This window comes from Pagrus pagrus (genome assembly GCF_965226575.1).
Source record: "Pagrus pagrus genome assembly, chromosome: 12".
NCBI classification, from domain to species: Eukaryota; Metazoa; Chordata; class Actinopteri; order Spariformes; family Sparidae; genus Pagrus; species Pagrus pagrus.
In genome coordinates, this window is record NC_140196.1 from 2,860,232 (window position 1) to 2,872,076 (window position 11,845).

The 11,845-nt window shown below is 42.1% G+C and overlaps 1 protein-coding gene across 1 annotated transcript; it reads left to right on the forward strand.

Annotated features, from left to right (window-relative positions):
- Positions 1-3,276: 3,276 nt before the first annotated feature.
- Positions 3,277-4,661, forward strand: rnf182 (ring finger protein 182). The gene has a single exon (XM_084368838.1). It carries the CDS (start codon positions 3,419-3,421, stop codon positions 4,277-4,279), a length of 861 nt encoding a protein of 286 aa, XP_084224964.1. The 5' UTR covers positions 3,277-3,418; the 3' UTR covers positions 4,280-4,661.
- Positions 4,662-11,845: the final 7,184 nt, after the last annotated feature.

The following is an 11,845-nucleotide window of genomic DNA, read 5'->3' on the forward strand; positions in this document are numbered from 1 at the left end:
TCATTGACGTCAGGTTTGTGTGTGCGTGTGTGTGTGTGTGTGTGTGTGTGTTTCTCTATTTACTGTGTGTGGCCTGATAAACATAACGTACTATCTAATAAAATGAATATGAGGATGAAGGATGTATGCAGTATGTGTAGCTACACTTGCATTGATGAAGATTTCTGATGTTGAAGTTGAATCAAATGAGTCTATTTAATATGAACGTAAGCTTTACGGAGCTTTTAGCATCTATTAGCTCGTAGTTTTGCTAAACAGCAGACGGAGTTAGCGACTAGCTGGTGAAGAAAGTGGGACCTCAAGCAGCTAAAGAGCTAATAGATATTTTTGGGCCTATTGTTGTTTTCTCTTCTGTTCCAACGTGGATCTTCAAGTTGATTCAAGTATTTAGTGTTGCTCTGGTTTCGTTGAAAGTGTAAATATTCAACTGTTTGCTAACATGTCAGCCATAACAACCTGTAGAGTAACTCAGATTCAGAGTCAGACTGCCCCCTAGTGGTCAAAAAATACTGACTGCAGCTTTAAATAAACTTCTAACAAATCGTGTTGCAGGGAAGACATATTTTTGTAAACTGACCCTGAAAACAGTCTGAGTGCGGCTGAACCCAGACAGCACACATACCTCCTGCAGACGTCGGCCCAACAAATAGAAGTTATGTTGGAAAGATGTTGTATAGCGACCGTTTGGCGACCTGGCGAGACGTCAGCATTTGGTCGACATCCCGCCAACGTTTTTAACTTCAGTAAACGCTCTCCATGCTACATCTGTCCAACATAACTCACGCTGATATGCACAATGTTTGTAATGCTGTTGGGGTGAGGAACAACTGAAAACACATTTGATTTCCAATGTGGTTGAATAACACGTACGAACAAGTTCTGTTTGAGCACGACTCAGCCATTATTTGATCATCATGTTTTGGTCATTGTTAGTACAGAGTAAGACGTCGTTTTGGTTAAATTTTGTAAAATGCCTTTTAGAAAATGAAAATAGCTCATTTGGGGATTAAAGTTCAGTCTTAACTGGGGAAATAGTGGACTGGTGAGGAGGACTGGCCCCTGCAGTGGAAAGTGGACCAGGTCATTGCTGGAGATCGGGGTCTGGCTCTGAGCTCTGATTTTGAATCTGGTCCAGAACAGTGAAGGCAGTAGCATAAACTGGGTCATTCATCTCTTTGTCGTTCTTAGTTTCCCCGTTACTCCCCAAGATGGGTTCATTCTGACTCTGTCATATGTGGCAAGTGTCCCAGCCTGCTGTCTGTCACACACAGGCTGTATTCATCTCGCTGTCGTTTTGTTCGCCTCATTCATCGTTTAAAAGTGTTATGCAATGACCTCCAAGTTTGTAACAGCTATGTTTGCACTCATAATAAGACCCCTGGCGGGTTTTTGTACAGCAAAGTGAATACAATTTTACAAAATGGCAGATTTCTGACCAAAATGACACATAATATAGTACTTCAATAATTGCAGGCTGATCAGCCAAACTGGTCAAAACACAGCACAAACTGATTACAAGAGACTGATTTCAGGTCTCTCACAGCCAACTTTATGGTAACAAGCTTCAGAAAAGACTAAAATAACTAAATTAAATAAATACATTTAAAAATATTGGGTAAAACTAGCAAAACTATCGGTTAGCACATTACCTCATGAGGATTTCTTGTGAAGCTACAGTCAAGCTTGCAACGTTGTAGATAGTGTATTCTCATAACTAACATCGTCACTGAAGATATTCATGTTTTTAAAAATGTTTATTTATTTCAAGTTTTTATCAAGTTTGTCAGGACATAATATTTAATGAGGTTATAGTAAAGCATTTTGTTAAACCAAATAAAAACCTTCTGTTTTTATTCTTCTGGGATCGTTCTACAAACTATTAATAATAATCATCATAATGTTTATTTCTATGGTTGCATGTCTGCGCTGCTGGCGGCAGTGAGCAGATTGCCAGCTGTGCTTTCCCCTTTAAACATACTGACTCCTTCAGCTCAGGGAGGGTAGCCTCTCCTTAAATACTGATCTTGAATGACTTGGTTTCTCTTTCAGAGTTTCCAGAGGAGGAGTTTAATCCAAGAAGAATAGCAGCCGGTCGGTCAGGAGGGACTGTAACAACCAAAGAGTGCTGTGTGTTTACTGGGGAAACTATAGGCCACCATCCCTGTAGCACCACCACCGAGCACCAGAGGAGAAGCTGGAAAATGCAGACGGCGTACCTGCGACCTGCCTCACTCTCTGACTCACTCCTGGAAGTCATAGCAACAGGCAACCAAATGAAACGCCCCGTTACTTTGAGTGAAATTAGGATTTCTCTGATTTTGAACACAATGAAACCATTTGGGATACGAACGTACACAACTCAATAAAATATACAACAAAGATGGAGGTACTTTTACATGTTTTAATGCATAACTTTATTAACAGGCATAATTAAAAAGCTGAAAATATTCTGTGAGTTGTTGTGATGACCTTTTAAATAAAATCTTTTGATTAAAATCCCAAATTTAAAAACAAAAATGTACAAGAATACAGGGTTTTATGTACACACACACACACACACACACACACACACACTGTCACACCTATTCATTCACCTGTTTTCAAGTATTCACACACACACACACACACACACACACTAATTTATTGCCAGCACTTGTATACACAAGTTTGCATACTTAGACACACACATACACACACACAAATGACCATGCAGACACACACTCATTCACGTTTTATTGTGCATGCACACACCATTAACAGAGAAGCGTAGATGTAAGAGGTTGTGTGTGTGTGTGTGTGTGTGTGTGTGTGTGTGTGTGTGTGTGTGTGAGCCACTAATTGGACTGAATTTCACTGAGCAACAAAAGATCAGGCTCGAAAATTCCAGCTCTGGTTTGTACAGGCTTCGCTTTGTTGTCCCTTCGCCTCTGTTTGTTCTCTTCTAATGCTGTGTTAACAGTTATCTCTCTCCCTCTCTCACCCCCTCGCTCTCTCTCTTTCTCTCTGCCTTTCTTTCAGTCTCTCTCACTTTCTCTCTCTCTTTTTTTCGTGAGCTCCCATGAAAGGCTTTTTTGCCCCAAACGAAGCACCGTTACCCCAACTGCTCAGAGGCAGGCTCACCCCAGAGGCCAGAACTCGCGAGGCACTTCCCACATAGCTCTCTCTCTCTCTCTCTCTCTCTCTCTCTCTCTCTCTCTCTCTCTCTCTTTCTCACACACACACACACACACACACACACACACACGCTGCAGGAGCCAGTTGGACAGCCACAATGAACCCCAGACCTTCAGTGGAGTGGACCATTGTCACCGTCTCCATCTATGGGAAACTTGCCGTGTCCCTCGGTGCTGAGCCTGGACCTGAGCTGTCGGTTGGTTTTCTCTGTTGATCTTGACTCAGGATAGAGCTCGGGGATAGGATGATGATTGATCTGCAGAGCACGGACGATGGTGGAGGTGGTGGTTGTGGCCATTTGGACATACTGGGCACAGAGGAGCTGGAATGTAAGATCTGCTACTGTGCCTACAACCTGGGGAGTCGCAGGCCGAAGGTGCTCGAGTGCTGCCACCGTCTGTGCGCCAAGTGCCTCGCTAAGATCCTGGACCTGGGTGAGTCGCCTCCAAACGCCGTGGTGTGCCCGTTCTGTCGCTACGTCACCAGACTGCCCGGGGAGGCCGTGAGCAGCCTGCCGGATGACTGCAACCTGGTGGCGGCGCTCGCCCTCCAAAGCAGGAATCAGAGGAACCTCCACTTCCACCAGGAGGCGACCACGGAGCTGCTCCTCAGCCCCAGGCGCCTGAGCTCATTGATGAGTAGCAACCCACCTGTGACATCCCCTTCCTCCTCCTCCTCCTCCGCTTCTTCCTCCACCACCTACTCCTCCATCCGGAGCTCCCCTAACTTTGTGGTTATTACCATCATGGAGCCTCCGCCGGTGCCGACATCCTCCCAAGATCTGCACCGCCAGCCACGTGGATCTCACACGCCGAGCCGGGGCTACCGCTCGTCCAGTCTGGACTCCATGGCGTCCATCACGCAGAGGTGGACGGTGTGGAACTGCGCGGCCCTCCTGTGCCAGACCTCGGCCCGGGCGCTGGTGTGGGTGCTGGGGCTGCTGTACTTCAGCTCGCTGCCCATGGGGGTCTACCTGCTCATCATGCAGAGGACAACGCTCGGCGTGCTGCTGGTGAGCCTGGTTCCTGCCAGCCTCATCATGATCATGGTCTACGGGTTCTGCCAGTGTATCTGCCATGAGTTGTGGGACTGCATGCCACCGTAATGGGACCAGATGAATGGGCAATGGTTTGCTTTGAATATGCTTGACAATGGATCTCTAGAATTCACTAATGGGGATGTTACTGTGTAACTGACCATGTAAACACTTATTTCAATAGGAGAAAAATGTTCCTTTTCTTTATGGAAGAAGAGAGCAAGAACATTGTGTACATTACAAAATGGAGCCCGCAGTTTCCATTATTATACATGTTAATTTGTGCTTTGTTTTAGCTTGGTAGCCAACTAATGACCTGTTAGAGCTGTAAGTTTCAGATTTAGCCAAAACTTTACTGCCAATTCTTGTAGAATCTGGTGAATATAATGAATGATGCCTACTGTTGCAGTGAGAAACCTGATGGTATTAAAGGATACTTTAAGGACCTTCATTTTTTGTTGATTCTGGTGGTCTCTCTGGATAAAAGATGATGATGGTGAAACAAAGTAGTTATAGTTTATTTTAGTGCCACGTGACCCGACTACAGAGCTTCTGTCCTCAGGCTGTGAGACTCCTCAGTTCACCCTCAGCACTCTGCAATAACCGGTTAAAAGTTCCTGCGTCACAGCCATAAATTCAGCAAATGTGAACCTTGAAGGGGCTGTGGAGCATCTGTGTTGGGCTGGGAGTTGGTCATTAATTTATGTTAGAGGACTCCATTTCTAAACAGCTCAGTCTCCAGGATAATGTTTGCAGTTAACGTTTCTTCAAACCACAGGATTCAAGATTCGTCCAAGCTTGACATGTTTACCAAACGTGGCACATCACGTTCACATTATATGTTAATTAGCTCACTTTCACAGCAGGTGGAGGGGAAGGTGGTGGCGTTATTACAGCCAACAAGGCTGCAAAAAGGACGACGTCAGTTCAAGTCACACCACAGGATATTTTAAGGACACCTGGCGATATCTCCAGCCATTTTTGCGGCATGAAAACCGGTGTTTTTAAAGGAGACCTGCAGATGTTTCCAGACGTTTTTGTGGCGATTAAAACATGCTATTTTTCGAGAAGTCAGATCATCTCCATCCGTAATCGTAGCGATCAAGTCAGGTATTTTAAGCCAAACCGTGATGTTTTCCTAAACCTAACCAAGTGTTTTTTGTGCCTTAACCTCAACAGAGCATAAGCACAGCGTTGTGACAAGAGAAAAATAGAAAACTCAACCTAAACAAACGTAAAGTTGCATCAAAAAGAAACATTCAGTTATCTTATCCTTGCATAAACATACTTAGCTAACATTTATTCTGGTGATTGGGTTGATCCTGAACTAATGTTACCTGCTGCTGCTCTCTGTTCGTGGAGCGGAGAGAGGCACCGAGGAAACATGCATAAAGTCACGTCCTTTGGTGTGTCGGGGAAAAATCCGGTCCGAGTCCGTCACAAACTGGTCCACACGCTTGTATAGACAACTGGGAGTGACAGAGAAGGTCTCATTTTCCCATGGCCAATAAAAACATGATTAATACTTGTGAATGGAGCATCGTTCAACACCACAAAGTCCAGAGAGTTCTTGAAATCAGCACAAACAGCAGGATGTTGTCAAGTGCGAAAAACACTTTCTGTGCACTGAAAAGGAAGATTAGTGAGTTTTCTCACCATGAAAGTATCATACAAAGGAGTCACAGATATAAAAGTTTGATCCTGAAGTAAAATGGTTACCAGTTAAAGCCTGTTCAAGGTGACTTTTTGCCTCTGGGTGTGCTGAGTCGTAGAGAGTGGGAGTCCAGCAACATTTGCAGGAGATTTCGAAAAATGTTATTTTCATTATTCTTTGGGAGAGAGGTCTGTTTGTTCTCAGGAAACATACCAGGTGCTGCCACGGTGATCCCAGGGAGAGGAAAAGTAGATGCACCTGGAGAGCTTCGTTCAACCCCTGGCAGCCAGACACAGTGGACCAGATGTCTGTCACATCATGCTAACAACTACAGGTACTTCCAGGTAGATATCTGGTGGTTGATTTGCATCGTTTATTTCATTTTCAGCCGTAACTGTAACATTTAAAGATACACACTAATACAAGTTGATCTCACCTATCCTGTGTGGCTTTGTTAGCATCTTTAAAATCTACCCAACTGCAACATCTCGGACAAACTCCTAGTTTTGGGCTAACTCGTTTTTTTTTCATCTGTAGCTCGACAGTCTACGACCTAACGTTAGTGAAAGTGTTGTACGTGACAAGACATACTCTCTATTAGCAGAGTGTCGTGGTGGGAAGCCAGTGAGGGATCACACCTTGGTTGACTCCTGCTGTGTCAGTTTCCTGTGTGGAAGAGACGAAATGTGAAAGTATTGAAGACAAAAATGCTGAAAAGTAAACAGTAATGTGTTTGATGAAAAAATGACTGAAAGCTGTCAGAAGCATGTTTTTTGTATGAAGGTCTCCTTTGACAAACAAACAAGTTCACCCTAAAATTGAAAAATTGAGTCATTATCTACTCATCCCCCATGCTGGAGCTATTTGATATTGCTGTATATAATATGTTTATATGTATATTGGTTGTTATTTTACCTTTTAAAACGAATCCCCAGCTTCTTTAGTTGTTTAGGAGATCGCTGTTTTGCTGTGAAGCTCCAGTGGACTACAAAACTCCACCCGACTTTCCATCAACATGAAGGTGAGGGGTGAATATTTCCTTTAATTTGTAGTTTTTTATTTTGGGGGGTTTAACTTCAATCAGTTCTCCACAGTTATGATGTTATTTATAATATATTTATGATTTTAAAACATGTTAGCCAGAGTTTAATTACAGCTAAAGTAATTCTGATTAATAAAAATATGAAACACTTTTTTCTTTTAATAAAAAAGTGGAGACAGGAGATGAGGGTCTGTGTGAATGAAAATTAGGATGTGAGAAATTAATTAATTAGAGCAGAGTGAGTTCAGCCCCGCTGCAGAGTACTTCACTGTTTCTCCTCAGTCTCTGTGGTGAGGCTGATCCTGAACCACCAGAGGGTGCTGTGACAGCTCTCACCTCCTCGTCTTTATAGGACTTCCTGCACTGACAGTCGATATCCAGAGTTAATTCAGTTTGATAGTGTTTGTATTAAATGAGTAGAGAAGGTCTGATGATGATCCTTAACTGCTTCACCAGAGTCTCTCTGTGTCTTTATGTGTCTGTCAAAGAAAAGAGAAACTCCGGTTTTAACAGCTCAGAGTCAGAAGCTGCTGCAGGTGTGATTACACAAAGACTTTGAAAGTCAAATGAAACTGATGCCGTATATACTATCACTTATATTTGTTAAGTCAGGGCCGGAAAAACCTTTTCAGTGGGTAAAAATGAGCTGTGGGCCCCTAACGAATAAATAATAATAATAATGATAATAATAATAAAGCAGCTGCAGCTGAGGGGCCCTGTGGGCACGCAGACCTTTGCTGACAAACATTTCTCTTATTGTGATTGCATATTATTTCTTTTGGCCTGTTGTAACTGTGAAATGGTCACACTTTAGTGAGGTTCAGGCACAAAAAACTACTCAGATGGTCTAGGAAATTCATGTTTTGGGTTAGAATAACTCCTTACTGTACGTAACATCTGTCACATCACTTACATAACTTTCATTACATTATCAGTGCAAGTTACCTGAACTTAAAAACATATTGATCTTGACACTAAGTCGCACACGGGACTCGAATCAGGTAACACAGACGTAAGACATAAAACATTTGCAAAGCAGATTTTTTTTAAAGTTTTGATTGTTTACTAGTTTTAACTCCCTCTTCATGTCTTGTTGGCTCAGTTTTACCATTAATGATAACATATAGCAACATGTATCGCGCCTGCATACAGACTAAACAGGCACCTGCTCATAAAAACTTTGCTTCGTAGCACCACAGGTGGTCACAACTCAACAGGTTACCATTGAAGAACGCCGTCATCGATGGTTTTCCAGCCTTGACAGACGTGACTAGTACACCAAGAGTCAAGAACAACTTTTTGTTTTACAAACTTAAATTGTTTTAATTTCTTTCACTTGTATTCAATAGTCAGTAGTCACACTAAAGTGAAAGTCACCCATATGAATAGTGCTTAATGTAAAAGTTTTTATTATTTATTAATTGTGTATCAAAAGTAATTTTCTGGCAATAGATATACTTAAATATTAAAGGTACAGGTAATAGTTTATTATACAGATATTGACATATTATGTATAATGTATTCTCGGGGTCAGTTTATCCAAGATTCAGCATTTTTCAGTGTTTAACTGATGATAATTAATTTAAAAATGCACTCCTTTGGCTCTGATGCAGCATGTACAGTAGTCACGAGCTAAATCTAACATATACTTGTAGTAGAGTAAAAAAGTACAATATTTGCCACCAACTATGTAGTGAAGTGGGAGTATAATGTAATAGAAAACTCATAAAGTACAATTACCTAAAAATCTTTGCAGAATAACATGTAAAAGCAGTAAAGTATAAATTTAAAGAGCATTAAGAGCCTTTACTAAAGTAAAAGTATCCATATGTTCGTGTTGAAATACTCCATTATAAACTTCATTGCATTAAAGATCTTACCTCAGTAAAAGAAAATAAATATTATCTGCAAAATGAACTTAAAGAATCAAAAGTAAAAGTATCCCAGGCCCAGGTAAACATTATTAAAGTGTTGTTATGGTGCTCAGGTGGGGCTGATGATAACCACTCTGTACTCTCACAGTTAAGTAGTGCAGCGTGCCGGTTCACAGCCTCCGAAGGGTCGCAGGAGAAATGTGAGAGGTCGTAAACTGATTAATGCGTCAGGTAAGAAGAGCTGGAAAAAGTTCTGCTGCATCAGTCTGGACTTTTCTCTCATCCTCGCTTTGTGTGAAATATTGGTGGATTTTATCTTTTTCGAGCTTCAAACAATCAAATTAAACTGATTACTTTATAGACGCCGAATAAACAGATGGGAACATCTGGATTAATCAACAAGAGTTGAACTTTAAGGTTTACTCTCATCATGTGTTTGTTATGTAAAACCTGAAACTGAAGAAACAAGCAGCTGTCAAATAAATACGTTGTGTTTAAAGTTGTATGTAACAGAAAAACTCAATTCACTACATTGAATAGATGATTTGAATCTTGTGCTGCAGTGATATGAAGTTATTGTTTTCAGATTCACACCATGACACGCTGCTGTTAAACTCCACCCGACCGGCCGTCCAAGCTGGATGTAAAACAAACACTGCGGGTCTGTTCCCAGAACAGTTTGTCCCCATTCTCCTCCTGCAACACACGTCTGGCTGATGATAAACAGTCCAGGCCTTCAACATTTCTGTTTTCCAGGAGACTCTGAACCTCAATCTGAGCAAGTGCTTCCCTACAGGGAGCGTAACATCATTTCAGATTCCTTTTTCCTGATGCAATGAACATTCCCACATGTTGCTGTGCGGGACTTTCACAGGCTGTGCGAGCCAAACTGAAGCACCTCCCTTCAGCCTGTAGCCTGGAACGTAACCCGGGTCAGAACGAGCGGAGGCAGAAACAACAGCAGGAAACGTGCTGGTTTAGTTTTAATTTCAGTTCTTCCACTGGCAGTTATTAATAATATGATACTGCCAACTGTTCATTACAGGTCCCGTATGATGCTCAGCTTCAGGTTCATACTTTAATTTTGGGAAACTTCTAGAAATGTTGGCGTATTTTTCTCATACTGTCGCTGCAGCACCTCCATTCAGCCTCCGTCTGCAGCGCCCAGCGTCATCGTTAAAGTGCGGCCGCTCCGAGCGCTTCGAGTTGAAAATCTCTCAACTTTTCAGAAAGGTGCTGGTGACGTCACTGTCGCTGTTCTTCTTTTCCTTCCCGAGGTGAAAATGTTCACTGTATTTTTGTCTCTGGATCATGTCATGCACCCACATGCCCCTCGCTCTGATGTCCAGTAGTAAACCAGTTGAAGGGGGCGGGGTCGATCACACAGCGGTGGTTGTCAGGATATTGTTGTTTCCTGTCGGACCCAAAGGTCGTTTTCCCCAAAAACCTCTGTCTGTTCTGGTTGGTCAGCTCTCACAGGCCTGAGCAGGCACCACCCACCATGTTTCTGCACCTCTGCAGGTGTTTTTACTATCATGGGGGCGTGGCTAAGACACAGACTGTACAGTTGTGACATCACAACCTTACGGATGTCCTGACGGCTCGTTTGAGGGAACATTTTCTGAATACAGGCTGCGTGCATTTCACTGTGGATTGAAAAACGTGATGCTTTTACATTATTTATATTAAAAAACACATTGAAATCTTACTTTCTGCATTATGGGACATTTAAATGATGTTGTAGTGGTGACCCACAGACATTTTAAAAGGGCAACATGGTCCTTGGATCACATGTTCACTGCTCAAGGTGTTTACCATTCTCAGATTATGAAGAATAATTAATAGTAAAGGCTCCTGGATGTTTGAAGTGTATTTTACCTGACACAAAATGACTATTTATATCGTGAATAAAGAAAAATAACTTTACCCACAGGACCGACTCTCAGGGGTCTTAAATTTCGGTTTGTGTTGACGAGTTTGGGGAAATATGCTCCACAACACAGTGTTGACTAAAAAAGGTGAGGGGCCGTGAGGTGAAGTGACTTTAACTTCAGTTGGGATGAAATATTGCAGATTCCTGGTTCACCGTGTTCAAGCAAATGAGGAGAAAGTCACTGATGACACATTAGAAACTTGGGGAATTCGAGCACTGAGGCACTAATTGGTTTCTGCAACTCTGTCTCCTCGAAATTTAATTTATATTCTATTAATTAGTTTTCAAACTGTCAGGGTAATGTCTTGTGGGAACGTTTTTTTCTTTTTCCAAGGGAAGGAGTTGCCGGTTCTTGAACTTCACAGACATTTTGAGGAGGTTGACGGGTTGGATGCTGGAGGCCGGTGGGTTCAAGGTTCAAGGTTGATTTATTCATCATTTACAACACAAGGGTTGGAAACGATGATGACTTGAGTCTCACAGCCTGAGGAGTGAAGCTGCTCTGTAGTCTGGAGGTACGACAGCAGATACTTCTGTATCTGTGGTCAGATGGCAGCAGGGTGAGCAGACTGTGGCTGGCTGGGTGTCATCTTTATTAGCTCTGGGCTCTGCAGATGTCTCACTTCACTGATGTCACCGACGCTCTGTAGATGGTACCAGAGATGTTCTGGTTCGTTTTAATCACCGGCTGCAGAGACTTCCTGTCCTGGACCAGTCTATGATGTTTCCAGTCAGGATGATTTCTATTGCTCCTCTGTGAAAGTTGACCCAACCCTTCCTAAGTTTCCGAGCCTTTTCTGTGCTTTTTGAACCAGGGTGGTGTCGTGTGAAGACCAAGATCAGTTCTCTATTTATTATCATTTAACATTTAAAAATTATAATATATTAAGTATCTTGACATGTATAATCCCTATAAAAGTTCAAAAGGATTTACACTTCAAATGAAACTTCAGGTCCTTTTAAACTTTTATGAGACTTAATCTGATCAGACAACCTTCATGATTATCGTAGCAAATTAATACATAAGTGCTAATGGATAGAGTCATAAAGGATTGATATATAAACTCTATAGGATAAACTATTATAGGACTGGTTTCAAAAAAATAATAAAATAAATGAATTAATAAAATAA